This window comes from Mesoplodon densirostris, chromosome 1 (genome assembly GCF_025265405.1).
Source record: "Mesoplodon densirostris isolate mMesDen1 chromosome 1, mMesDen1 primary haplotype, whole genome shotgun sequence".
NCBI classification, from domain to species: Eukaryota; Metazoa; Chordata; class Mammalia; order Artiodactyla; family Ziphiidae; genus Mesoplodon; species Mesoplodon densirostris.
In genome coordinates, this window is record NC_082661.1 from 29,460,638 (window position 1) to 29,488,573 (window position 27,936).

Here is a 27,936-nt window from a genome sequence, read left to right on the forward strand (position 1 = left end):
ATCGTAGTGCGGCCGCCTTTTCCGGAGGAGCGTGGGTTCGTTGTGCCTGTTTTCGGTGGTCGTCCCAATCCAGGCTATAAGGGCAGATGGCTGAGAAACCGCTGCGCCTGTGAGTGACCCTGAGTCTGAAGAGCGCGCGGGCGCGCGTGTGTTTGTGTGTGTGTGAGAGAGTGACCCTGAGCCTGAAGCGTGTGTGTGCGCGCGTGCGCGGGAGCTGGAGGGGGTTTTCTAAAGACAGAAAGACGGGGGCTGAAGCCCGGCGGCTGCAGGTGAGCTTCGATCGCGTCTTTGCCTGGCCACTGCCGGCCTCTTTTCCTGGCCGTTTTCGCTTCTGAAGAGGGGGACTCTTGGCGACACTCGCTGAGAGAGGAGGAAGCTCGTAGCGTCAGGCCTCCTCCATGTTAGGCCGTCTTGGTCTCTGACATCATTTCCCCTTCGTTTCTCGCAGTATATTTACTAGCCAAAAATTGTAGGCATGGGGCCCATTGATGGGCCCTGGGCAGTGGTCGACAGGAGCGAAAGACAGGGCCTTTGCCCTGGCGCGCTTTTTGAGGGGATGGTGAAGAGAGGACTTCCATTCATTCATTCAACGGTATTGATTACAACAATTGCAGTGCGCCGGGCACTGTGTTAGGCGTTGCACAATTGGAGTTCCTGACCTAATGGATCTTACAGTTTAGGGAAACGTATATTAATCAAAGAATCCAGATAAATGTTGAATTACGGTCCTGATAAATGTCAGGAGGAAAAGGTTCACGGTTCTGGGAGGGCGTATAGGGTATTTGGATTAATGTGAGGAATCAAGGTAGTGAGGATTGAGCCTTGATTAATAGTTTTGTCTTTATCCTAAAAAAGTCACTGGATCACTGGAATGTTTAAGAACGCCTTGGCATGATCAAATTTTCATTTTGGAAAGCGATTCTGGTTGCAATGTGAAGAAAAAATTATAGCCAAAATAGAAAACAGCTAGGATTAGATAGCGTAAAGGCAAAGGAGAAGTGCGGGGATTCAAGGTTTATTAAGGAGAGGACATCAACAGGGATTGGAGGTGGTTTGGTGATGACTGAGAAGCTGTCAGCATTGTCCCGGTCCTAGATTTCTGTCTTCAGTGGGATAGGAAACACTGGAAGAGGGCCCAGAGGAGGAGATGATGAACTTTGAGGTGTCTTATGATGTACAAACTGGACAATGGCTCTCCCCAAAACAGAGATAATTCCATGTGACACCTGCTATGAGAGAGGAAGTGCAGGATCCTGTGGGAGCACCAGGATTTGGTGACTGATAGGGGCTGGAGGGCTTCCTAGAAGAGGTGGTGCTCAGAAGATAAGTGAAAGTGGTAATAATTTATTACAGAGATTGCTCTGAAAAGCTATAGGGGTTTCTGAAGTTTTGAGAAGAGGACTTGCTGAGCGCTCAGGAAGGCTTTAGAGATGTGATAGGCCTTGAAGGATGGGAAAATTTTAGACTCAAGATGGGTAGTGTGGGACTGTTAGGAGAAATAACTACCCCAAGGCAATGGCAGAGACAGAGAGTGATCAGATCGACAGTAGGGAAGGTTTCTGTTATGGAAACTTGGAGAAAGCATTGGGAAGAGAGATCAGGGACTTGTGGAAAGCTGTGGTTCCTCAGGCAGTGGAGTTGTCTTAATGTTTTTGAGGAAAGAACATTAAACTGCTGGCTTTACGTAGGGTGGACAGGAAGAAGGGAGAGAATTAGAGGAAATGCAAGTATATTCTCTGCGTTGTATCCAATACCAGATTCACTGTATTTCTCTCTGATTCTGCCTCTGAATAAACTACAGGACTCCCAGTTGCTCAACCTTGTAATTATCCTCCATTCCTACTTCTCCACTCCAATTTGTGTTCAAGTCTTCAGAATTCTAAATTTCTCGTCTGTTTCTCTCCTCCCCGTCTTCATTTGACGTTGCCCTCTTTGCTGGTATTTTTGCTTATAGTCACTTGTTCCTCCAGACCATCTTTCACTCTGTTACTAAAATGATCTTTCTAAAACAGTTATGATCGTTTCACTACCCACATTTTCACTACCTTGAAAATGTTCAGTGGTATGGACAGTAAAGCACACCAGAAAGACACACTGACAAAACAAGAACTATAGTATTTCAAGATGAGTTAAAAGACATTAAGAAAATGATATGAGAAGTGGAAAAACCATGTAAATCCAAAGTATAAAAACTCAGAAACGAGATTATAGAACAAGTTACCTCACAACTTAAGGTCAGTCTGCCTTACAAACCTCAGGTCTTGCCAATTTCTATCTCCCTACCCAATAACACTTTACACATACCTCCTATTATTGCCCTTTTTCTTTTCTTTATATATATATATATATATTTTTTTTTTTTTTAAATATTTATTTATTTATTTATTTATTTTTGCGGTACGCGGGCCTCTCACTGTTGTAGTCTCTCCCGTTGCGGAGCACAGGCTCCGGACGCACAGGCTCAGCGGCCATGGCTCACGGGCCCAGCCGCTCCGCGGCATGTGGGATCTTCCCGGACCGGGGCACGAACCTGTGTCCCCTGCATCGGCAGGTGGACTCCCAACCACTGCGCCACCAGGGAAGCCCTATTGCCCTTTTTCATATAAATTTATAACTATCAGCATACCTCCCCTTCCCTGATTCTGTACTCTTTGAGGCTTGAACTGAGTCTCCCTCTTCTTTATACTCCTGACGTGTCCTTAGCATAGTACTTGGCATACTGCATTTAGCAAGCATGTTGTAGATGTCCTGAGTGTGTTTGCTGAATGGATGAATGAAGCCCTGTGCTAAGATAGTGGTAGTGGAAATGAAAAGGACAGGATGACTTTGAAAGATATTTGTCAAAAGGAATTGAGGAGACGATGACTGGATGGGGGATTTTTGAGTCTTGGTAACCAAGTTGGCAGTAGACTCAGCCACAAAACTTGGCAAGTGAGAATAAGCTGGTTCAATTTTGGAGGAAATGATAAGCTAAATTTTAGATATGGTGAAGTTATTGGTGAGACCTTTAGGTGGAGCTGCCCAGTGGTCATTAATAGTTCAGATGCTGTGAACCTCTCAGGTAACTTCAGAGACTGGATCACATATCTCCCTAATCCAGGAAGACTAGTGTATACCAAACCTGGCAGGCCTATTTGTGTGTCCTGCATTGCCTTAACATTTATGTCTTGTTTGCAGCTTGGCATGTGGAGATGTTGAAGGAAAGTTTGATGTTTTATTCAATAGAGTTCGAGCAATTCAGAAGAAAAGTGGAAACTTTGATGTAAGATGTTTCTTTTTACTGCATTTCATTTGACTGTTGTAATCAAACACAGTAAAATAAAGTTTGGGCTCCTTTATACATTCCTCAGTCGAACACATACTCTCCTTTTTTGTTAGACTGAGTTCCTTTTTTTTTTTTAAATGTATACAAATTTATTTATTTATTTTTGGCTACATTGGGTCTTCCTTGCTGCACACAGGCTTTCTCTAGTTGCAGTGAGTGGGGGCTACTCTTTTCTGCGGTGCGCAGGCTTCTCATTGCCGTGGCCTGTGTTGTTGCGGAATGTGGGCTCTAGGTGCGCGGGCTTCAGTAGTTGTGGCACGTGGGCTCAGTAGTTGTGGCTTGCGGCCTCTAGAGCGCGGGCTCAGTAGTTGTGGTGCATGGGCTTAGTTGCTCCGCAGCATGTGAGATCTTCCTGGACCAGGGCTCGAACCCGTGTTCCCTGCATTGGCAGGCAGATTCTTAACCACTGCTCCACTAGGGAAGTCCGAATTCCTTTTCTGAGCATGGGAATTTAGTAGCTGAAAAGTGGTGTGGGAAGGGAGATGTGTTTACTGTAGACCCTTCTATACTTTTTTGAATTTGAATTTTGTTACTTTATTACTGTACGCAAAACTGAAAACAGACTAGCAGAACCTCCCTAAGTGATTCTGACCCTGGGTTTGGGAAGCACAGATCTATTTCATGGGTATATGGTATGAGTGAAGTCAGATAGCATATGTGCAAATGCTTCACAGACTGAAGAGCCCTATGTAATTGTTATGTGTTGTTGCCAGCTACACTGTAAATTCTTAGAGTACAGAAGAGTATTCTAGATATGGGGATAATTTGTTCATTGGGTTAAAGGTTGAGTAAGGCAACAAGCAGGAAATGTGTCCTTTATGTCCTGTATCTCTCAGGGTATCTAATATTGTTTTGTATTTTGCAGAGAGATTTTTTTAAGGTTGATTTCTCCATTTTCCCCTGACCCTCTTGTCTCTTTCCCCAGCTTGTATTTGACATCCAAGGAGCCAAAATTTAGTAATTTATAAAATCAGTAACTACTACAATTGTTGTAAAAGAATTATTTAGAAATTCTGTAAATTGATTAAGGAAATTCTGTAAATCGATTAAGGAAAAAACTGAGATCATTAAATAGGATAATTAGCTCAATAACGTTATTATCAATTAATTATGTACTATTTGATATTATTAAAAAATCTCATATATCTGTTTAAAAAACTCATTTTAGCTGCTGTTGTGTGTAGGAAATTTCTTTGGCTCCACTCCAGATGCTGAATGGGAGGAATATAAAACTGGCATCAAGAAAGGTACAGAACTTATTTTTAACATATGATTTCTAATAAAGTTTCAAGGCTACATGGTTCTTGCCTAGTTGTTTTTCACACGTTAGTGATTGAAGCGTTTGCCTTTGAGTTCTGCATTGACCTGGGAAGAATGCCTATGTATCTAAATGTTCACATTTTGAATTTGGTTGGATTTAGTTCCAGAAAAAGAATTCTCTTCTCAGTAGGAAGGAATTGAATAATGCAACCATATGTGTTCTTTTTTTCCCCCAGTTTCAGTGTTTTTTATTAAGCTCTTTGGGGTCTGTGTTTTCCTAACTATACATTGACCATCCTCTCTAAGATGTTACTTTATCAGCCTAGTGATACCATTTAGTAGTCAAGCCACAAGGTTGGTTGTAGGATATCCTATGTGGTGACCATGTTCCATGTATAGGATTGCAGACTCTTTTTGGCCGTGCCATGTGGCTTGTGGGATCTTAGTTCCCGGACCAGGGATCAAACCCGTGCCAGGGAATTCCGTAGGATTTCAGACTCTTTACTTTTGCTATGAGTGTTTTTCCTATGGGGATACAGTTCTCAGGTTCCAAAGCAGATCTGGTAACTAGCTGGTGTCATGTCTGTTTCTCTCACTAGCTCCTATTCAGACATACGTGCTGGGTGCCAATAACCAGGAAGCAGTAAAATATTTCGAAGATGTTGATGGGTGTGAATTAGCTGAAAACATTACTTATCTGGGTAAGTTGATATCTTGTGTGTTTGTAATGGACATAATGTGTCCCAGGAATTAGCCTCCCAGGAAATTTGTAGCTGGATTCATCTGCCATTACTGCCTGAGAGAATGGGGATCAGGTTTTTTTTTTTCTAAAGTCAGTGTCTATACCTTTAAGACTATGTCATTTTTCCTATGTTGTCTCCCACCTCTCCCCAATCTCCTTGGACTTTCACAACCCAATATATACTCTTTCAGCCAACTAGAGGAATAAAATATTTGACTACAGTGTTTGGAGTACTTCAGGTATAAACTGTGTTAAAAAAAAATTCTATGTATGTGGTCTCACCATATAACATTGCTAGATGTATACAGCTTATTTGTTAATTGGACTCCTAATTTGCTATAGCTCTAGGTTTCACTGAAGTTTTGAAAAACTCAAGTTTTTAGTGCTGATCCTTGGGTTTTTCACTGCTTTTGTCCTTTTTCTGATTCCAGGTCCACTCTTCAATTCCAGGTTAAAATTGTTCCTCCACAACCCCCTGAAACTCTTAGTGGTTCTTTCAGTGTCTGGCTATTGTAAAAAGCCAGACTGTCAAATTTTGCTTTTCTCCTCCACCTGCTCCCCTCCCCCCACCACTACTGCTTCTTGGATCATTCAACTCATTTTTTTCTAAAATGGCTTAACTGGTCTTCACATTTCCTCTCTCTCGGTCTCTCATTTCTTTAGAAAGCTTCTAGATTTCCTTTGCTATAAATGCTCTTTTTATAGTTCTTTTTTTCTTTTTATTTATTTATTTTTGGCTGTGTTGGGTCTTCGTTTCTGCGCGAGGGCTTTCTCTAGCTGTGGCGAGTGGGGGCCACTCTTCATCGCGGTGCGCGGGCCTCTCACTATCGTGCCCTCTCTTGTTGCAGAGCACAGGCTCCAGACGCGCAGGCTCAGTAGTTGTGGCTCACGAGCCCAGCTGCTCCGCGGCATGTGGGATCTTCCCAGACCAGGGCTTGAACCCGTGTCCCCTGCATTGGCAGGCAGACTCTCAACCACTGCGCCACCAGGGAAGCCCCTATAGTTTTTTTATTAGTATGTGTGTTCCTTTTTACTTTATTATTCTTTGTTAGTCAAAATGTGTGTTCCTTTATTAGTTAGTATGTGTGTTCCTTTATGAGTTAGTATGTGGAAAGAGCCATTTGAGAAGAGACTCAGTAGATGAAAGGGAAGTGAAAATTGATGGAACAAGATTCTGGCGGCAACAAGAAGGAAACGGAATCAAGGGCACAAGCTATGAATAAACTTAGAAGATGGCAGGGTCTCTTAATTTTTCCAAAGTAATTGCTTTTTCCAAATCTTTTCCTTCATTTGGAAGCTTCTGCCTTCATGAAGAAGTACATTTATTCTAGACTATAGCTTACTCACAGCTGCAATTATTTTTTTTTCTTCTCAGTGCCTCTCCCTGTATCCAGGTGTCTAGATTTCTTTTAGTCCCTTTGGAGTCTCTAGAAGGCAGAAAGCCTTTTTCTTAATCAGTGCTTCCTAGGTTTTTTCATTTGCAAGGCACCTGGGGCAATCAGACTGTGGGCTCCAGCAGCCTTCACATAAGGACTGCTCTTACTTACTGAACAGGAATACTGTTGTAGCCATCCAACGTTGAGACCTAGGAGCTGGAAGTGGGGCATGGGGAAAGAGATTCATCACCAGAGTGACATTTCATTCAGCAGTTTGACTAAAACTTGTCCATTTTTCTTTGAACCCAGGTCGTAAAGGTGTCTTCACTGGAAGCTCGGGGCTGCAGATTGTGTACCTCAGTGGGACAGAGTCCTTAAATGAACCTGTCCCAGGTTACAGTTTTAGTCCCAAGGATGTGTTTTCCCTGAGAACAATGCTGTGGTCAACATCCCAGTTTAAGGGTGTTGATATCTTGCTCACATCCCCGTGGCCCAAGTATGTGGGGAACTTTGGGAATTCTTCTGTGAGTAGTGTTTGTTCAGTTGGAATTTCTAAAAGCAAATTGCAGTGGCTTAATTTGAGCTTTTTGCTCTTTATGTGACTATTTCAGCTCTTAGTTCCTTTCAGTAGAAATCTTTTGTGAATTTTTCGGGTTACTTAAAGCCTTATTGGCTGACCAAAGCAAAAGTTGATCTTAACGAAAGCACGATTCACTGAAGAGAGAATGCTGAAGTCTTACTTATAAATGAATTTTTTAAAAAAATTATATTCTCTGCTTCAAGTACCCTTTCTCAAGCTTCTTCTTAAGAAGTTTTGAGGGGTCACTAATTTTCAGTGAAAAGATTTATAGCTAGTGGCAGCTCTGCAGTTTTTTTTCCCCCTTTCCATTCCAGATTATATCTTTTTGGCTATCAACATATTTTAAAAGGTGGACTCATCATGGGATTGAGGACAGTGATCTAAAGTTGGGAAACAATATATTGAAAACTTAGTACTTTTCTAATGGGAAAGCTTTAATGTTGGAATGTATTGGAGCATGCCATGGCGTTCGATCTAAATATTTTTGTAGGAAGAGGTTGTATGCCAGGTTGGTGAGTGACAGCTACCATGGGAAGCTACCTGGGTGGAAATCAGCCTAAGGAAGACCTTGAAAGGCTGTATGTGAGAGCAGAAAGCATCAGCTGAGCTTCAGTGAAGGAAAATGTAAGAATGCATTTAGGGACAAATATCAGTTCCTAGATGTAGAGTTATCAGAGATGATCCAGAAAAGGGCCTTGTAGACCACTCTGCCAACTTTAACATAGTGTGTCCATGACTAAAAAGGCCAAAAAAATACCAGCCATTGTCAGGATTTTGAAGGGAGAAGGGACAACACTTTCTTCCCCTTCCACAAACCTATGGTTATTCTTCCACTCGTATACAAGAGGCAGTGCTGGTTGCAGCGTAGAGAAGATAGAGCAGAACTAGGAAAGGTCCAGAGAAAGACTACTGAAGTGATGGTGGGAGAAAGACACGTGATACTCTATAAGGAAGAATAAAGAGCAGTGCTACAAAAGGTTACAATTTTTGGTTAAAGTAGATTTTGATGAAATTTATAAGTAATCATACAAGGTATTTATAGGGGAGAAAACAGTATATCTCACTAGCCCCTAAGGTACTGCAACTAACCTCAAGGCCAGTTCCCTGCCCTTCAGCAGACACCTGAAGGAGGCAAGCATAAGACCAAAGGAAGGTTTGGCTTTACTTAGTGGAAAATTAACTCTGGTAATTTCTTTATTTCCAGTTAATACCTTCTCTTAGAATGAAGTTCATAAATAACGTTATGGATGAGAGAGCACATAATTTATTGTGAATGGAAGCTCTGGGAACAAGCCTAACGTTTGACAGACTTTGTATTACAAACTGTGACAAGGGCATGGTTGTGCCCTTCCACAAGCCACACCTTCCTTGGCTGAAGCAAAATAAAGGATTGTATGCTTATGTGATGAAGTCCTTGAATGTTCTATGGCAAATATTCTATGGATCCTAGGGGCCCTGAAAGCTAGCTTTTAATTTTGATCTTCTGCAATGACTATGACTGTCTGCATTGTCAGAACTACAGGAGCCCAATGAAGCAAATTATAGACGTACTGTCTGTGGGCTCCAGAGAGAGTGCTTACTTTCCAAAAAAAGATTGTAATAAACCTTGCTTTGGGTATTAGTATGGAGGAGTTACCTTCTCCCTTAACCTCTGGCTTCCAACAACTGTTCCTATTTCTGCATTTGTAATAGCCCAGTTCCCCTTAATGTGTTGAGATTTCTCTGATTGCCATAAGTATGGAATTCATGACGCAAATCCTACTGCCCACACTGTAGCCACATAAATATTCCAAAGACATTTCAAAGTGTCTTGTTATATCTCTGCATTTCATGATAACTCTTAGGTCTGTTATGATGACTAAGTTTCTGTTTACTAGGGAGAAGTGGATACCAGAAAATGTGGCTCTGCTTTGATCTCCAGTCTTGCCACAGGCTTGAAACCAAGATATCATTTTGCTGCATTGGAAAAGACTTATTATGAGAGGCTTCCATATCGGTGAGTAGCATTTCGTTCTTTTTGGGTTTTTTTTGAAGAATTTGCCTGGATTTTCTGTGTAAACTTCTCATGTTCATTTCAGCCATATAATATCTTGGTTTCTTTTAGTTACTCAGGCATGAAATGAGTGACTCTGAAATCATTCCACTTCTCTGAGTTTGGTTTCCTAATTCTTTTTTTTTTTTTTTTTTTTTTTTTGGGTTAAGTGGGCCTCTCCCGTTGCGGAGCACAGGCTCCGGACGCACAGGCTCAGCGGCCATGGCTCACGGGCCCAGCCGCTCCGCGGCATGTGGGATCTTCCCGGACCGGGGCACGAACCCGTGTCCCCTGCATCGGCAGGCGGACTCTCAACCACTGCGCCACCAGGGAAGCCCCTGGTTTCCTAATTCTAATACAAGGGATTGGATGATACTGTATCATCCAATGTATCATTTAAAGCCCCTTAAAGGTTTGAGGGTCTGACATAACAATGCTGTTTAATTATCATAGCTTGATGTACAGTAAGTCCTGTTTTGATCAGGTTAAACGGTTACTCCTTGTATAGTCTTAAACTCAGGATAATCACCTAAGGAGTATTTCAATTTAGGAATCAAGAACTTGTATCAATTTTTTCTCTCTCTCTTTTCAGTATAGCTTGGAGATGGAGTTTTTAAAGGATGTATTACGGAGAAAATAAAACCACTGTTTTATAAGTAATAGAGCTAAGTATAGTTAACTCTGAAAGATCTTCACTTTAAAGGCATGGGTAATCCCTAAAATGATTTATAAAAACCTTTTTTTTTTTAATATACAAAAGCAATGTATGTGTTGTTGAAAGTTCAAAAACTATAGGTGAGCAAAAAGAAGAATATAACCCGCCCTTTCCCTATAATCCCACAGCCTAAGATATAACCATAGGTACTACAGATTTTTCTTTTATATCTCCATATATGCATTCCAGAGAAACCTCTTGTTCTCTGAAACCATTCACTAAAAACAGAAAGGTTATAGGAATAAGCCACTGAAAACTTTTAAGGATCCAAATATACATTTCTCTGAAGAACATAAACCAGTGGCCAATAGGCACATGAAAATATGCTCACGCATCATTAGCCATTAGGGTAATCCAAATCAAAACCAATGAGATACCACTTCTCACCCCACTAGAATGGCTATAATCAAAAAGACAAATAATAAGTGCTGATGAGGATGTGGAGCAATTGAAGCCCTCATACATTGCTGGTGGGAATGTAAAATGGTACAGCTGCTTTGCAAAAATATTTGGCATTTCCCTACCATATGACCCAGCAATTCCACTCCTATTCCAAGTGAAATGTAAACATAGGTTCACAAAAAACTTGTACACAAATGATCATAACAGCGTTATTCATAATCGCCCAAATGAGGAAATGACCTAAATATCCATCACCTGATGAATGGGTAAATAAACAGTGGTATATCCATATGATGGAATGTTATTCAGTAAGAAAAAGGAATGGAGTACTGATATAAGCTACATGTGTGAACCTTGAAAAGATTCTAAATAAAAGAAGCCAGACACAAAATACCACATATTACATGATTCCATTTATCTGTAGTGTCCAGAATAGGCAAATCCATAGAGATAAAAAGTAGATTAGCGATTGCCAGGGGCTAGTTGGAGGAAAATGGGGAGTGACTGTTAATAGATTCAAGGTTTCCTTTTTTAGTTGATGAAAATGTTCTAAAATTAGATAGTGGTAGTGGCTTAGTAAATGTGCATATGCTAAAAACTGGTGAATTGTATGGTATTTGAATTAGATCTTAATAAAGCTGTTAAAAAAAAAACCCAACAAAAAACCCTGTACAACTTTTTAACCAGAGCTGTAACAAAAACCCATAACTATCATAATAAAAATACTGGCATTTTTTTTCCAGGAAACATAGGCACTCATGTATTTTTATATTTTTCCTAAGAGAATGAAATCATGCTATGTATTACCATTTGAAGCATTTTTTTCCACTTAAAACTCATTTCTCTTTGTTTTTCATTATTGTAGTTTTTTATTACACAAAAGAAGAGAGAATAGTATAATGATCCCTCCTGAACCCATAACCTACTTCAGCAATTATCAACATTTTGCCAATTTTCCGACTCTTTTAAAGCCAAATTTAGAGTTTTTTGTGCTTTTCAAATACGTGATCTCCTTTTTTTCCTAACAGCAGCCCTAGGAAGTAGGGGTGATTATTCTACTAGATGGACAGGTAACATCTGAGGTGTTACTGGTGGTGATGTAGTGATAGACTTAGGACCTGTGCTTTTTTCATGGCCCCATGGAGTCTACATATTTCATAATTGCAGATCAAAAGTAAAGTTTGTTGGTGGGAAGTCCCTGGCAGTCCAGTGGTTAGGAGTCGGTGCTTTCACTGCTGGGTTCAATCCATGGTCAGGGAACTAAGATCCCGCAAGCCTCGAGGTGCAGCCAAAAAAAAAAAAAAGGTAAAGTTTGTTGGTAACCTATTATCTTTCCAATATATTATAGAAACCACATCATTCTGCAGGAAAATGCACAGCACGCCACCAGGTTCATAGCTCTGGCAAATGTTGGAAATCCAGAAAAGAAAAAGGTAAATTTTGAGTATTTGGTGTTTGGTTAATATTCATTGTCTGCCTGATAAATGTTCCTCTTGCCCAGTTTAACATTCAGATCTTCTCTTCTCCCCAACTGTGATGTCCCAGTACTTCAGTGACTTTACTCTTTATAATAATATGGTAATGAAAGGTCAGGTTTCCTTGGGTCCTTTGTAGGAGATTTTAGAGAAGGGTTTGGGAAAATCGGCCCAGGGGAACAAAGGCAAAATTTCAAATGAATGATGTCTTTCTTCCCACATCCCTGTGGTCGTCTCTATGGGTATTTTTCATGAGTTTGACCTCAGAAGGTATTCTTGCTTTGCTTCTTCTAGCAACTTCATTTAGCAGAAATAATAAAATCTTCCCAAGGATTTACCTAAGCCCTCGTTGGCTTTGGCGATCTTAGTGATTGATACCTGGAATCTGTCTTTATTTTATTTTATTTTATTTTTTATTTTTTTTAATTTATTTAATTAATTTATTTATGGCTGTGTTGGGTCTTTGTTTCTGTGCGAGGGCTTTCTCCAGTTGTGGCAAGCGGGGGCCACTCTTCATTGCGGTGCGCGGGCCTCTCACGATTTTGGCCCCTCTTGTTGCGGAGCACAGGCTCCAGACGCGCAGGCTCAGTAATTGTGGCTCACGGGCCCAGTTGCTCCGCGGCATGTGGCATCTTCCCAGACCAGGGCCCGAACCCGTGTCCCCTGCATTGGCAGGCAGACTCTCAACCACTGCGCCACCAGGGAAGCCCCTGGAATCTGTCTTTATACTGGAAAACAGTACAGGTGAATGAAAGAGGGTATACCAGAAAAGTATACTGTTCTTCTCACTTCCCTGAGAGCATTTCTGATTCTGTAGGGCCAAAAGCAGGATATTGTGGATTGGAATAGCTAAAGATCAGAACAGTCAGTCATGTGGGAAAATACATAAATTATCTGAAGATTATCCTACTATAATATGCCATAAACAATGTACATGCAAAAGATAAACAAATACCTATTTTGTTTTTTCCATAATATCTTAAACTTTTAGGCCCAGTGCATTCTTAGCAAGTTCAGATTTGTAATTTTTTTAACTTCCTTCCCTCCCTCCCTTCCTTCCTTTCTTCCTTTTTTTAAACTGCCCTTTCAAGACTGAGCATCACTCACAGTATTTTTAGTCTATTGCTTTACTTTCAGGGACATGTTAGCCTTAACCCTAAGCAGTGCATACTTCACTCAAAGAATATGCACATTTTAAAATTTGGCAAGTATTAGTAAATTCATTTCAAAATTTTGTTCCAGTTTACACCCCTACCAGCAGTGTATGAGTCTGTTTTCTCAGTGGGTAGTGTCAAATTTTTATTAACATTTTTTTGCCATTCTGATAGAAGAAGGTTGTGTATCATTGTAAATTAGTTGTATTTCCCTGATCAGTAGTGAGGTTAAGCATCTATTCATATCTCATGTAAAGTTTTCAGTATCTGTGCCATTAGTCCATGGTTTTAGATATTTATGTGAGTATTTATTTCTTTGCTACTAATCCCTAAGAAAATCTATCACCATATACAGCAGAAATTGTATAAAATCAGGGGGGGGCTTCCCTGGTGGCGCAGTGGTTGAGAGTCTGCCTGCCGATGCAGGGGACACGGGTTCGTGCCCCGGTCCAGGAAGATCCCACATGCCACGGAGCGGCTGGGCCCGTGAGCCATGGCCACTGAGCCTGCGCATCCGGAGCCTGTGCTCCGCAGTGGGAGGGGCCGCAGCAGTGAGAGGCCCGCGTACTGCAAAACAAACAAGAAAAGAAAAAAATAATAATAAATAAATAAATAAATAAATAAAATAAAATAAAATCAGGGGGAAACACTAAGTTGTCCAATTTAGTTTTCATTAGAAAAAGAGAAGGGCAGTGCAGTGACTGTGGACAAAGTGCACAAAGATAAAGGACCCAGAGACAGAAGCAATTTGTCTTCAAGCGTTATGGAGCAAGTCCCTCTGGGCCTTGCAGTGATAGTTGTTTTGTGTAAGGGCTGGGCTTTGATTAGTTGCTTGTTACTTCATCAGCCCTTGGTTTGCCCCTGCAGAGATCACTGAAATGGCATTGCTATGGATTCTCTGAACCACAGATGGGCTGGTTGCTGCTCTTTAATCTTACTCAGTTTCTGAAGCTTTATGTGAAATTTTATAATAAAATAGGTTGATTACATTTGCATAAACAGTATTTCCCTTAATATTATGTTGTTCTTCTCCCAAAGTATCTTTATGCATTCAGTATTGTTCCTATGAAACTAATGGATGTAGCAGAACTGGTAAAACAGCCTCTAGATGTCACTGAAAACCCTTACAGAAAGTCTGTGAAGGAAGCATCCATAGGAAAGCAAATTCCTGCCCCTGAGGTATGTTCTGACTGAGAGGTGGCATTTTCTGGGCAGGATTGCCCATTACAGATGTCCTTTTCCTGGTTATAGTTTAATTCATAAGGCAAGTTTAATCCCTCGAATCTAAATCTTTTTTTTTTCCTTTGGGAAATCATGCTGGTGATTAGAAAGCCTTAGTAGATTTCCAGTAAGCTCAATGTGTTTTTTGTTTTGTTTTTGTTTGTTTTTTTAATTATAGTTTGGGGTTAACAGTTTCATATTTTTAGTCTTTCATTGTCTAAACTTGGTTCATATGTTGGGGTTACACATGTAAAGTCTTTCCTTGTCTAAAGTTAATTCTCTGTTCTTAACTTTTCAGGCAAGGATCCAACTGCTTGGTAGCAGTGTAATTTGTGATTTTATAATGAGTGGTATAGGTGAATAAGATTTACTCTGAAGAAATTTCTTAATAGCAGACTTTTCTGAAATTTGATTTCCCTTCACTAAAGCAAGGAATGTCAAGTTTCCTTACATAGTATGCATGGTCTACTTTCTCAGACTTTTTTTCTTATCTTTTTAATTAAAACTCAGAATTGTTTCACCTGTGAAATTGTAAGACTGCACCATGGCCCTACTGAGAGAGCAAGGGAAAGGAATGTGGGTGGATTCATGCTGTTCTGTTTTAGGCAAGAATTGCTGTATAACTTGTATTTTAATTCATTTTTCCAAAGGGATAAATGTGGTGGTAGCTTGGATAAGTGTTGAGAGGTAGGACTGAGAGTCCAGGCATCAGGATTGGGAAAATATTTTTCTTCTCTAGAATAGGCAGAAAGGGCAGGGAGTAAAGACATGACATGGCAGGAACATTCCCTTGTATGTGGATGGTTGGCTACTTGTCTAAAGGTTAGTTTAATAACATTTACTCTTCTACCTTTGGCTGTTCCAGGAAGATTCAGCCTGTCAGTTTTTCTTTGATTTAAATGAAAAACAGGGAAGGAAGCGTTCATCTACAGGCAGAGATAGCAAGTCTTCTCCTCACCCAAAGCAGCCTCGCAAACTTCGTAAGTACCTTGGTTCCAGAAGTCTCTTATGTGAGCAATAACTGTTATTTTGGGTCTTGTTTGGGAAGCAGCATTGCTAAGAGAGCCTCTTCTGGCAGAAGAAGATTGTATATTGAGTCATTAGGACCAATAAGAAAAATAAAAGAATGCAAAGGTGGCCTGACTTTGAGGCTATCTGAGGCTATTCTTGTCAGAACTATGGAAAAAGCTCCTTTCCGTCATGTCTGTAAACGTAAGGTTAAGAGCCTACAAAACCAGTATGGGTTTATAAAATAATGGAATAATCAAACTGGTAGAAAAGACTTACAGCTATTACACTGAGATCCTCTTTCTCCACCCCCTTGTTTCAAAGGTGAAGAGGCTGACTTCGGGAGGGTACACGTACTCCCAGGGTCATGTGGATAGCTGGTGGCATGACTAGAACTAGAATTGGGGCTCCAGACACCCAGTTGAGTGTTCTCTCATTGCAGTTAGTTGCCAGTTACATGCTACTTTAGTCAATATATGGTTATCACATGGATCACCTACCTGTGGATTGGTTACAAATTTAGAACTTTTAATAGAGTTTTAGTTTAATTGATAATGGTGATGGGGGCAGGGGTCATAGTGGGAGCACAGCAGACCCAGTCCGTTGTGGCAGTACCGTGTACATATCAGTGTTTGCAGGATACAAAGATCAGACAAGGCTGAATTCTGTAGGGTGGTTATGTGCTGGAGTGCTTGGACCATGGTAACATTTGTCTTTCTTCCACATGAAGCTCAGCCTCCAGGACCCTGCTGGTTTTGCCTTGCCAGCCCTGAAGTGGAAAAGCATTTGGTGGTCAATGTTGGCACACATGTGAGTTACTTCCATGAACCTTTAACAGAGGAGACACCTGTTTGTTTTCTGTTAACTTTATTGAGTCATAATTTACATATCATAAAATTTACCTACTTTAAGTGTGCAATTCAGTGATTTTTAGTTAACTCACTGATTGTACAGCCATCACATAATACAGTTTTAGAACATGTTCATCACTCCAATAAGATTGCTCATGCCGGGCCTCCCTGGTGGCGCAAGTGGTTGAGAGTCCGCCTGCCGATGCAGGGGATACGGGTTCGTGCCCCGGTCTGGGAGGATCCCATATGCCGCGGAGCGGCTGGGCCTGTGAGCCATGGCCGCTGAGCCTGCGCGTCCGGAGCCTGCGCGTCCGGAGCCTGTGCTCCGCAACGGGGGAGGCCACAACAGTGAGAGGCCCGCATACCGCAAAAAAAAAAAAAAAAAAAAAAAAAAGATTCCTCATGCCCATTTACAGTTAGTCTCCATACCCACCCACAGCCCCAGGCAACCACTAGTCTTTTTTTTTTTTTTTTGCGGTACGCGGGCCTCTCACTGTTGTGGCCTCTCCTGTTGCGGAGCACAGGCTCCGGATGCGCAAGCTCAGCGGCCATGGCTCACGGGCCCAGCCGCTCCGCGGCATGTGGGATCCTCCCGGACCAGGGCACGAACCCGTGTCCCCTGCATCGGCACGCGGACTCTCAACCACTGTGCCACCAGGGAAGCCCAACCACTAGTCTTTTTTTTTTTTTTTAATTTATTTATTTATTTTTGCTGTGTTGGGTCTTCATTTCTGTGTGAGGGCTTTCTCTAGTTGTGGCAAACGGGGGCTACTCTTCATCGCGGTGCGCGGGCCTCTCACTATCGCGGCCTCTCTTGCTGCGGAGCACAGGCTCCAGACGCGCAGGCTCAGTACTTGTGGCTCACGGGCCCAGTTGTTCCACGGCATGTGGGATCCTCCCAGACCAGGGCTCGAACCTGTGTCCCCTGCATTAGCAGGCAGATTCTCAACCACTGCGCCACCAGGGAAGCCCGACTAGTCTTTTTTGTCTTCATTTCTGTCTGGGCATTTCATATAAATGGAATCGTACAGGGTCTTTGTGTCTGGCTTCTTTTACTTAGCATAATGTTCTTGATGCTCATTCATGTTGTAGCACGTGTCAGTTTTCTATTCCTTCTGGTCAAATAGTATTCCGTTGTATGGATAGACTACATTTTGTCTATTTATTCGTCAGTTGATGGACATTTGAGTTGTTTCCACTTTATGGCTATTAATGAACATTTGCATACATGTCTTTGTGTGAACATATGTTTTCAGTTCTCTTGGATAGACACCTAAGGAGTGGAATTGCTTGTAATTTTATGTTTAACTTTTTAAGATACTGCCAAACTATTTTTCAAAATGGCTACACCATCTTGTTTTCCCACCAGCAATGTATGAGGGTTCCTGTTTTTCCACATCCTTTGCCAACATTTGTTATTTTCTATCTTTTTGACTAGAGCAACTATAGCAATTCTCCTGTGGTTTAGTAGAGCCAGTTTCACAAGATTGCTCCTCTCTCCCTCCTCTCTGACAAATAGGTATGGCTCTCCTAGGGTGATGTTTTTATGTAATTCTTGAACTTTATATGTTTTTATTTCATACTACTTGGGGTGATGAGTTGCTTTTTTGAATTACTATTTAAAACAAGGATTTTCTTTTTTTTTTTAATTAATTAATTTATTTTTGGCTGTGTTGGGTCTTCGTTGCTGTGCGCAGGCTTTCTCTAGTTGAGGTGAGCAGGGGCTACTCTTCGTTGTGGTACGCGGGCTTCTCATTGCGGTGGCTTCTCTTGTTGCGGAGCACAGGCTCTAGGCGCACGGGCTCAGTAGTTGTGGCTCACGGGCTCTAGAGCACAGGCTCAGTAATTGTGGCACATGGGCTTAGTTGTTCCATGACACGTGGGATCTTCCCGGACCAGGGCTCGAATCCGTGTCCCTTGCATTGGCAGGCGGATTCTTAACCACTGTGCCACCAGGGAAGTACAAACACAAAGATTTTCTTTGTCCCAAAAAGGGAGTCTCCTGTTGCCTTTACACTCATATTTGGCTAAAAATGTTGATATTCTTTTTTATATCTTCAGATTTGAAAACTTGAGTTTATTAATTTTTATTTGTGATAATTATGCAATGTTGGGAACTGACTTACACTGATGATCTAAAAGACTAAAGTGATAAATGCTCAGTTTTGCTTAGTAGTAGAGGATATAGCTTCCTAATGACGGGAATACCCACATCCACATTCCTGGTATGGGTATCTGGGAACCCAAGATAATAATTACAAGAGTGCTTGGTAAGCACTGAATCAGACTGTGAGAACTGGATGATTTTGAGAAGGGTTTGGTTCAGGCTGTGGAAAGGTCTGATGAACCATGTGTGTCTCACGGTAAAGTCATCCTATTTCAGATTTCCCCAGATACTTTTCCTTGGGCAGGGCTTGATTAGGTATTAAATGATGTTAGTTTTTGATCCTCATTCCTCTGGGATTCATATAGACCATTATCCTTCTTTTTCATTCATTTAGAATGAAAGAAGCTTAATTTTCAGGGTTACATTTGCACCCTAGTCACCCATGACTGGAATTGGCTATTTCCCAAGGCTCCTGAGGAAAATATTTACAAATCATTTCTTAGTGTGTGATGCTTCTGCGGACAGATACTTTCATCCATTTTTCATTGATTTATTCTAATTTTGTTTCCTGGGGATGACCTTTTCCTCAGCTTATCCTGACAGTGAGGGCCCTTTTCTGTGGCCTCCTGTAGACTGACTAGAATCTGTGTCATCTTACACTCTAAGTCACATCCCTCTCCTTCCATTATTGTTTGACTGAAGAGTCCCAGTCATTTACATTTAATTTTAATGTCTTGCTTATTGGCACACTCCTGTCTCTAGGGGGAGCATGAATGGGGTCAAGGCCTGTGACACAGCTGGGCCATAGAGCCTGTGGATGAACTCTTCAGTGGGAAGAGAAGCAAACTTGAAAAACTCTTCTTTTTATAGGAATACCCTTTTTGGATTAACTCTTGGATTTTGGTTTCCTCCTTGGATTAGTGTATGCTATCCATCTCTCCCGTATGGTATGGTATGGGAGAAGGCTTCAGAGTGCCTTCTGTTTAGGAAACGTTAGTAGGTTCAGAATGCCATGCAGGGCACAAGAGATTTGGAATGGGTGACTTAGCTCTGTGCTGCTCTGGGCCTCCAGGAGAGATGGCCTTTCCTTTCCATATATTTTACCTTTCTATTGCCTAGGGTATCTGGCTTAGGGTATGAGCCTAGGGGATAATCAGGAAACCTGTTGGCTTCTCATCTTGACCTAAAGCTAGAGGGGCAAAAAGTATCTCAGATTATGACTGTGGCCCAGCCCAGCACCCCAAGTAGGAGGTCACATGATGATTTTAGCCTAGAGCCTACCTAGTAATCAAGTTTACACTTACCTGTGCTGTCCTTTGTTGTTAGGAACCTCTTGGGAACCTCGGGTGACCTGTGGGTGTCTGGCACAGGGCTTGGAGTCCCCTCTGTAGCCACTCCTCTTGATCTCCTTTCATTACTTTTTTCCCCTGGCTTTTTCTCTGTCTTTGCCATGCCTTCCTCAAGGAATATACAAAGAAGTATGCTAATGGCCCATGGCTATAAATTGGTAAAAGCAGGTGCGGGCTGCTAAGAGTCCAGAATAACTATTGCAAAATCCATGCATTTGTCTATGAGAGAAATACTCATTCAGGTCCTACTTATACATTTGAGATAAAGTTAGAGATAATTCAAGTATAGAACAGATTACAAGTTGAGAGTTTGAAAAGAAGGGAGGAGATCGGCCAAGTGTGAAACTGTTCACAAGAACTAAAAGGTACTGCCTTGGGGGGTGCTATTTAGTCTAGACTAGAAACTTCAGTAGCTTCAGTGCGTATCACAGTATAAAAACTGCTGTTTATGGCGGTGACCCACTGACATAAAGGAAAGGCTAGAAAACTCAGGCTTCTAGAGTAACCTTTTAAAACAAACAATCAAAATGGTTATTTAAAAATTTTTTTTAATGTTTTAGCACATAGGAGGTTTTGATGAACTTTAGTCATCTGGGATATTAACTCTATAGATGTGTTCAGTCCTCCGTGCCAAGGAGATCAAGGATGATCATGCTTTAGTTTGTTTCTGATACTTATCCTGTCATTCTATTGGGCTTTCTCAGTGTAGATGAAAAATAAGACTCCTTCCTTCAGCCTTAACTTTGAACCCACCACACTAAAAGTATACTTTGGATTGTTTTTCTAAAGCTCCAGTACCTTCATTTGCCTGCATTGATATTCAGTGGCCCTTTCTCTACTCGCTCAGTGTCTTCCCTTCAAAGAATGTCTGAGTGGTAGAGCAGTCTTACGTGTTTGGGTTTTGACAGAAGTATTTTTAGTTGCTGTTTAGCTGCCGGCAGCCATTGTTGGGAACTACAGTTTTTTTGGATGTACCTGAGTTTGAGGTTTCTTCTTCTTCCTTCCCTGTTAGGTTATGTTTGCTTTCATTTTGTAGAGGTTAGTCAGCAGCTTAAGGCTGTAGGGACACTGGATGCTAATCACGTCATCTTCGCCTTTTTCGTGAGCCTAAGAGGTGTATTTAGGGATGAGATTGGCTGTCACTGTAAGGAAAGTGGTTCATTTGAAGTCAGAAGTGGTATCTTTCTGTGGCTGGGGGTGATAATGAACTGAAAAATTGCTTTCAAGTTCGGAGCCTGGGAGGAAAAACCAACCGTTTGTTCCAGTCTCCTTCAGCTCTGGTGTGTTTGTAGCCAAAAGCCGGTCTGCATGCTGCTCATTGGCTCCCAGTTCATTTGATAGTTGCATAGAAATTTGTTGCATCTGGGAACTCCCTGGCGGTCCAGTGGTTAGGCCTCCACACTTACACTGGCGAGGGTGCGGGTTCAATCCCTGGTCAGGGAACTAAGATCCCACAAGCCGTGCAGCCAGAAAAAAAGAAATTTGTTGCATCTAATCTCATTCTTCAGCAGGTGCTTGACAACACTGTTGGTATAACCTCTAAAATTAGATTTTTTTAAGAGGAGAATTTCTACTGAGAGCCTCTTGAGCACTTTTCCCACACCCTTGGGCTCACGCTCTGTAGAGGCTTTTCTCCCTGAAGAATCACGCATGCAGTATTGACGTCTCACTTCTGTGTGCTTCCTCTTCAGTGCTACCTTGCCCTGGCCAAAGGAGGCTTATCTGATGACCATGTCCTCATCCTGCCCATTGGACACTACCAGTCAGTGGTGGAGCTTTCAGCAGAGGTGGTAGAAGAGGTGGAGCAGTATAAGGCTACACTGAGGCGCTTCTTTAAGAGTCAAGGCAAACGATGTATTCTATTTGAGAGAAATTATAAGAGCCATCACCTCCAGCTACAGGTAGGTGGTCTCTGCCCAAGAACTTGGAAGGGCTGTATGGGGACCTGGATATTGATAAATATTTAAATAATGTTAATTTTTTTGAAGTATAGTTGATTTACAATATTGTGTTAGTTTCAGGCAAAGTGATTCAGTTTTACATATATATATATATATATATATTTTTTTTTAAGATTATTTTCCATTATAGGTTACTACAAGATATTGAATATAATTCCCTGTGCTATACAGTAAATCCTTGTTGGTTATCTATTTTATATATAGTAGTTTGTATCTGTTAATTTCATACTCCTAATTTATCCTTCCTCCCCTCCCTTTCCCCTTTGGTAACCATAAGTTTGTTTTCTATGTCTGTGAGTCTGTTTCTGTTTAGTATATAGAGCCATTTTTTTTTTCAGATTCCACATATCAGTGATGTCATATAATATTTGTCTTTCTTTGTCTGACTTACTTCACTAAGTATGATATTCTCTAGGTTCATCTATCTGTGTTGTTGTAAATGGCAATAGTTCATTATTTTTTATAGCTGAGTAATATTCCATTGTATATATATATATACCATATCTTCTTAAGCCAATCGTCTGTTGATGGGCACTTGGGTTGTAGTGTAAATTGGTGCAGCTGCTATGGAAAACAGTTTGGAGTTTCCTCAAAAAACTAAAAATAGAGCTATCTATGATCCAGCACTCCCTCTGCTGGACATATAACCAGTAAAGATGAAAACTCTAATTGGAAAACATACATGCATGCCAGTGTTCATAGCAGCACTATTTACAATAACCAAGACATGGATACAACCCAAGTGCCCATCAACAAATAATGTTAATTTTAATACTGAATTTTAATTAATATTTAAGTATTTGATTCTAATATAAGGTTAAGTATTTAAATAGTTGATGTCATATTTAAAATATTTAATGTGAATTTTCATATTAATATTTAAATAATATTCATTTAAAAGGTTAAAGAGTTTCTGGTAATAAGTCCAGAGATTTTACAGGGATTCACAGGGAAGTGCATGGCAGTACAAGTGAATAGCACAGATAGTAAGTGCCTTGTTGAGAAAAGGAATGGGTAGTCGAGGAAGGTTCCAAGAAAGGTGTGGGCCTTGATAGATAGAGTTTGGAAGAGAGTGGGTATTTTGTGTGAAGCTCAGCATGAGTGGCAGCTCAGAGGTAGGAAATAGTCTCAGATCCTGCCTGGGGCTAGCAGCTCAGAAATTCAGAGACTGTTATGGATAATTTGGTTGTCGTTGTGGTGGTTTTCTTTCTGGCACATTTGTTAAGTTTTCAAATGGGCCTGACTCTGCCACATATATTATATAGGAGCTGGCAAAGGCTTAATGACAAAGAGATCTCTTTCTAGCCTTTCCCACATCAGAGATGGGCTCCCACATGTGGCAGGCAAGCTCATAAGTTTAAGTCCTTACAGACAGGCTGACATAGACCTGTCTGGCCTGAGGAGAATCTCTGCTGAGGGGTGTTTCTCCACCCCTGTGATGGATTTGCTACGTCTCAGGGACTGTGCAGGAGGCATGACCTCTCTGAGACCTGCATGAAGAATTTCTCCTGCTCCTCCCCCCCCACCCCAGGTCATTCCTGTGCCCCTCAGCCGCTGCGCTACTGATGACATTAAAGATGCCTTCATTACTCAGGCACAGGAGCAAGAGATAGAGATGTTGGAAATCCCAGAGCACTCAGACATCAAGCAGGTAAAACAGGAGGGGAAGGTCATATTCCAGGAGAAGTAAAGACCTGGTTTCTGACACGTTGAGCCTAAGGTACTCAAAGGTGTTTTAAAAATGGGGCTTCCCTGGTGGCGCAGTGGTTGAGAGTCCGCCTGCCGATGCAGGGGACGCGGGTTCATGCCCTGGTCCGGGACAGTCCCACATGCCGTGGAGTGGCTGGGCCCGTGAGCCATGGCCGCTGAGCCTGTGCGTCAGGAGCCTGTGCTCCGCAGCGGGAGAGGCCACAGCAGTGAGAGGCCCGTGTATCGCAAAAAAAAAAAAAAAAAAAAAAAGTTAAATAAGCAGGTGACAATTTGGTACTAGAGCATGGGGTATTGATTAGACTAGAGACGAAGATGGTATTACATCAATGCCTTAATGCTTTCCTGGGAAGAGCAAGAAATTAGAAATTTCCTAAGGCAGGAACTTAGGAAGGTAGGTGCTACTGGGAGGATCTTTGTAATGTCTGCCAGTTTGGCTTTTTAAACTCTAGTTCCCCTAAGTGGCTTGGGATTTATATCTGCTCACATCCTTTTTCTTGTGCTTCTAAGCTGAATTCTTTGCCAAATTAAAGCTTTAAAAAGATGGGCTGGGATTTTTGACTTTTAAAGCACTATTGCATGTCCTCATATGACTCTCTTTACTTTAGATTGCACAGCCAGGAGCAGCATATTTCTATGTTGAACTTGACACAGGAGAGAAACTTTTCCACAGAATTAAAAAGAATTTTCCTTTGCAGTTTGGAAGGTTTGTACATTTTTCTTATTTTAAATGTATTTTCACTAGACCTACTCTGAACGAAGTAGTGGGCTGCATGGCCAGTTGAGTAAAAAGCCAAACAAGGAACAGTCCTTGCCCCAAGGAACCAATAGTCTTAGGGCAAGTCAGATGTTTACATATATGACAGTAATGCAATGCAGGATGTGCAAAGTACCATAACAAAGTTTTGAGGAACAGTGTACTTTAGAAATTCAGAGAAGGGAGAGCCCATTTCTACTTGGTGGAAGGCGTCATGAAAGGGCTGAAGTTGAGCCTGAGAGAGAGATTTGGAGGGTAAACTTTGACATGTGGGCATTCTAGCCCAAGGGAGGAAAATGCTACTATTAATTGAACTTGTGCTCTGTGCCAGACACTGTGCCAAGAGCTTTCCATGCATTGCCTCATTTAATCTTCCAAACTCTGTAAGGTAAGTACTGTCATCCCAATTTACCAGTATGAAGAATGAGGTTCTGGAGGAGTGCCACTAGAACTTTCATGACGATGGACATGTTTTATAAAAGTACACTGTCCTATATAGTAATCACCAGCCACATTACTAGTGACTACTGAGCACTTGAAATGTGGCTAATACGACTGAGGAACTCAATTTTTAATTTAATTGAATTAGGATTAAATTTAAATATGTCAGGCTAGTGGCTTCTATAGTGGACAGCATGGCTCTAGAGTGGTTAGGTAGCTTGTCCATGGTCACACAGTGACCTGGCCTGCTGGACCCCAAAGATGTGAGATCTTAACTCATGACTCTGTAGCGTCCTAAAGGTCTGGATGAGGCTTCATTTTTGCTCCTCATATCATGGAGAATGTGACTGCAGAACTGTACAGGAAGTGGTATAAATTAGGCAGAGAATGAAGGCAGGAATTTGCTGGCAAGAAGAGAGAGTATGGAGGGGAACTGAAAATGTGTGGAACAGGTTATCTGATGCTGGTGTCTGTGATTTGCAGTGGTTTTTTCCCTAGTTAGAACTGAGCTTTGAGTCAGCCTTGAACCCTTGTTGGACTAATTTGGAAAGCCTCCAAGAGATTGCCTCCATTGGATAAGTCCAGTAAATGTAGTTGTCTGCATTTTCAAAAAGATAATAAATGAGAAGAAATGCGTTAGGAGCTTCAAACATCTGACATTAGCTTTGTGTTACTGATTCAGCAACAGACACAGTTGTGGACACTGATGACACAGGCACATAAGCTCACAAAGGATAGAGTCTGAATGATTTTGTGCTCTTGGTAGTTGGTTGTGTTTTCAACATTGAGTATTTTTCACAGTAGTAACTTATAGTTACATAGCATTTTACAGTTAACGAAATACTTGAAAAGACATATTTTTTTTCCCTGCTGCACAAGAAGGGTGGTTCTGTCTTCATTTTACAGATGAAGAGGTAGACTGATGGACTGCCCAGAGAACTAGAACTTGAACTTAGGTCCTTTGACTTTTAGAAGACTCATGTAATTTGTTTTCAGCCTTTCTATTTACTGTAGCTTCAAAGTGGAAAGTGAACCATACAAATGTACAAATAGAGTTCTTTTCTCTTTTTTTGACAAGAAAGGATTTATTGGTGGGCACGAGTAAGGAGGGGACGGCGCCAAGGCTCTCACGAGTGCAGGGCCCGCCATGTGTCCAGGGGCCACAATTAGGGATGTATTTGACCCCACAGCCATCCGGGATGAGCCGCTTTTCTGCCACCATGTTTTCAGATTCATTTAAACTTAGTTAAAGCCCCACTTCTTGGAGACGTGGATCTTCTGGCAGCCAGGGAACTTGAACTTCGCCCTGCGGAGGGCCTGAATCACATGTTCCTTGTTCTGCAGGAACAGTTGCGGATGGACATTATGCCTTGGCCAATGTGGACCCTGGCCACTGTGCCCTGGGGCTTTCCCAAGGCACCGTGCGTACCTGTCTGGAGCCTAGATCGGGGACAGCATGCCAGTCATGAATGTCCACTGGAAAGGGCTGTCTCCAGGGTCCCTTAGGGCAACCCATAGAGGCAACAGGCTGCATACACTACTAAGAAGGCTGCTGTTTGCAGTCATTGCACACCGGGGCCCCATGGGGAAAAGAGCACAGTCAGCTTAATTGGCTGCAAAGGAGTTATTTCTAATATATCAAAATAAGTAAAAGTATAAAGCAGTGGCATTTAGAAGGTAGCTTGTGTATGTGGTGGTTTTGTTGACATTGAGCCTGTGCTGTTGTGCCTATGTAGGCCTGAGTGCACTAGAAAGAGAGGCAGAAAGTCAGAGTAGGGTATGAGACTAGGTGCCTGACTTTTCACCTCAGCACACTAATGCCCCGAGATGACAAAACTAGAGTTTAAGGCAGGATGTAATTACAGCTAGTTTGGTGCTTTGATTATGTTGTCTCCATACATCAGAAAACCCTTATTTTGCATTTCATAGGCAAGGAAATCAAGGCACAGTGATGAAGTAATCTGTTCAAGTCACAGATAGCAAGTGGCAGAGCTAGGAATGGAATCCAGTCCCTGATATTTCTGATATCAGGGGCTGCCCTCTTTCTACTGTGCCATGTTGCTTCTCTAGGTACCAGTAATATAGTTCCAAGTTGTTCAGAGAAGTAAATGGAATTTGAGGGGCTAGAAGAGATAAGACCTGAGCTGGTCACTTATAACAGGCATGACTTTGATAGATAGAATGGCAGAGATGGCTCTCAGGGCAGAGAAAATGGTATGAGCAAAGTCAGAGAAATTTGCATACCTTCTTTGGGTGATGCTGAGTGGAGCTCTCTGGCTGGAGAGGAATCAAAGGAAGAGTGGGTTTTGGACTGATACTGTCCGTTTTGACTTCTTTGTGCTTTTTTCTGCAGGGAGGTCCTGGCTAGTGAAGCTATCCTTAATATTCCTGACAAGTCTGACTGGAGGCAGTGTCAGATCAGCAAGGAAGAGGAGGAGACCCTGGCTCGTCGCTTCCGGAAAGACTTTGAGCCCTTTGACTTCACTCTGGATGACTGAGCAAAGGGAAGAGCACTTTGTGAACTTCACAGGATGTAATGGCAGCCTGTTTTTTGAGAAACAACAGTCTCCCATGGGGACTGTTTCCCTGCCTCTTTTTTGTGTATTCCCATGGAACCTGCCTGCAGCAAGAGGCCTAAGATTGAATATTTTATAGAAAAAGTCACATTCTGGGATGAAGCTCTTATGTTAAAAGCATGTCTGTCGTCAAACTCCAAGTACAACTTGTGTTTATCAACATTTTCAAAAATACTTAAACTATCATATAAAATCCAAATGCTTTTTCATGGTTGGGAAGTGTCTTGTATTCATGTTACCTTTAACCATGGAAATGAAGTAGTGTGTGTGTATAGTAGGAGGGGCCAGGGCTTTAGGCCCAGGTGTTATCCCAGGATCTCACAGGTGGCTTCTCACTGAGCAACCCAGGATGGAGAAGGCCTTTGCCATTTTTCTCTTAGAGCAGTCATCTCACTGATATAGAAGAGCTCATTCGGTCCTTCAGCAAATACTTAACTCCTATGTGCCAGGCATTTTTCAGGCTCCAGGAGTATAGCCATGTCCCAGCATGATCCCTGTTGTCCAGAATTTACAGTCTAATTGAGAAGAGGAGGGGCAGATTTTTAAAAAGAAGACGAGTTCTCCTTTAGATACTGAGTTTTAGTTGCTGTTTGATAGTTACAAATTCATGGAGATCTGGTTTGGTGATAGGGCTTTGGGGCTCATCAGGGTATAGGCCATAGGTGAAATTATGAGAATGGACGGAAATAGGGTGAATACAGTCCTAAGCTGAAGATGACTCCCTGAGAAATATCAATATTTAAGGAGTGCTCGGAAATAGAGTGATCCAATAAGTACATGGAGAAAGAGCAGAGAGAGAGAGAGAGAGTGATCACAGGGGAATGCCAGATCTTGGAAGCCAAAAGAAAAATAATTGCTCCTATATACTGGGCATTTATGGCCCAGACACTGTTTACT

The 27,936-nt window shown here is 41.7% G+C and overlaps 1 protein-coding gene and 2 non-coding genes across 4 annotated transcripts; 2 read left to right on the forward strand and 1 right to left on the reverse strand.

Annotated features, from left to right (window-relative positions):
- CWF19L1 (CWF19 like cell cycle control factor 1) lies at positions 1-27,248 on the forward strand. Of its 2 annotated transcripts, none has more exons than XM_060100798.1 (14): positions 1-109; positions 3,178-3,262; positions 4,494-4,572; positions 5,185-5,286; positions 7,013-7,227; positions 9,161-9,279; positions 11,781-11,865; positions 14,100-14,240; positions 15,148-15,262; positions 16,021-16,100; positions 21,289-21,498; positions 23,090-23,209; positions 23,874-23,971; positions 26,817-27,248. In XM_060100798.1, the coding sequence occupies exons 1-14, from the start codon at positions 87-89 to the stop codon at positions 26,959-26,961; spliced, it is 1,617 nt and encodes a 538-aa protein (XP_059956781.1). In that variant the 5' UTR covers positions 1-86; the 3' UTR covers positions 26,962-27,248. The 2 variants fall into 2 exon arrangements, with proteins under 2 accessions (XP_059956781.1, XP_059956789.1); XM_060100806.1 differs by lacking the exon at positions 1-109 and adding an exon at positions 187-269.
- On the forward strand, positions 22,749-22,896 carry LOC132501786 (small nucleolar RNA SNORA12). The gene has a single exon (XR_009534317.1). It is a non-coding gene; the product is annotated as a small nucleolar RNA SNORA12 (small nucleolar RNA).
- LOC132501636 (small nucleolar RNA SNORA70) lies at positions 25,948-26,082 on the reverse strand. Its single transcript, XR_009534274.1, has one exon. It is a non-coding gene; the product is annotated as a small nucleolar RNA SNORA70 (small nucleolar RNA).
- Positions 27,249-27,936: the final 688 nt, after the last annotated feature.

What these genes read in the sequence shown, in the direction of transcription:
- CWF19L1 (XM_060100798.1), top strand. Translation starts at nt 87, where the DNA reads ATGGCTGAGAAACCGCTGCGCCT. An exon ending in GAAATCCAGAAAAGAAAAAG is followed by an intron (nt 11,866 to 14,099) that starts GTAAATTTTGAG and finishes CTTCTCCCAAAG; the next exon opens with TATCTTTATGCATTCAGTAT. An exon ending in TGGTCAATGTTGGCACACAT is followed by an intron (nt 16,101 to 21,288) that starts GTGAGTTACTTC and finishes CTTCCTCTTCAG; the next exon opens with TGCTACCTTGCCCTGGCCAA.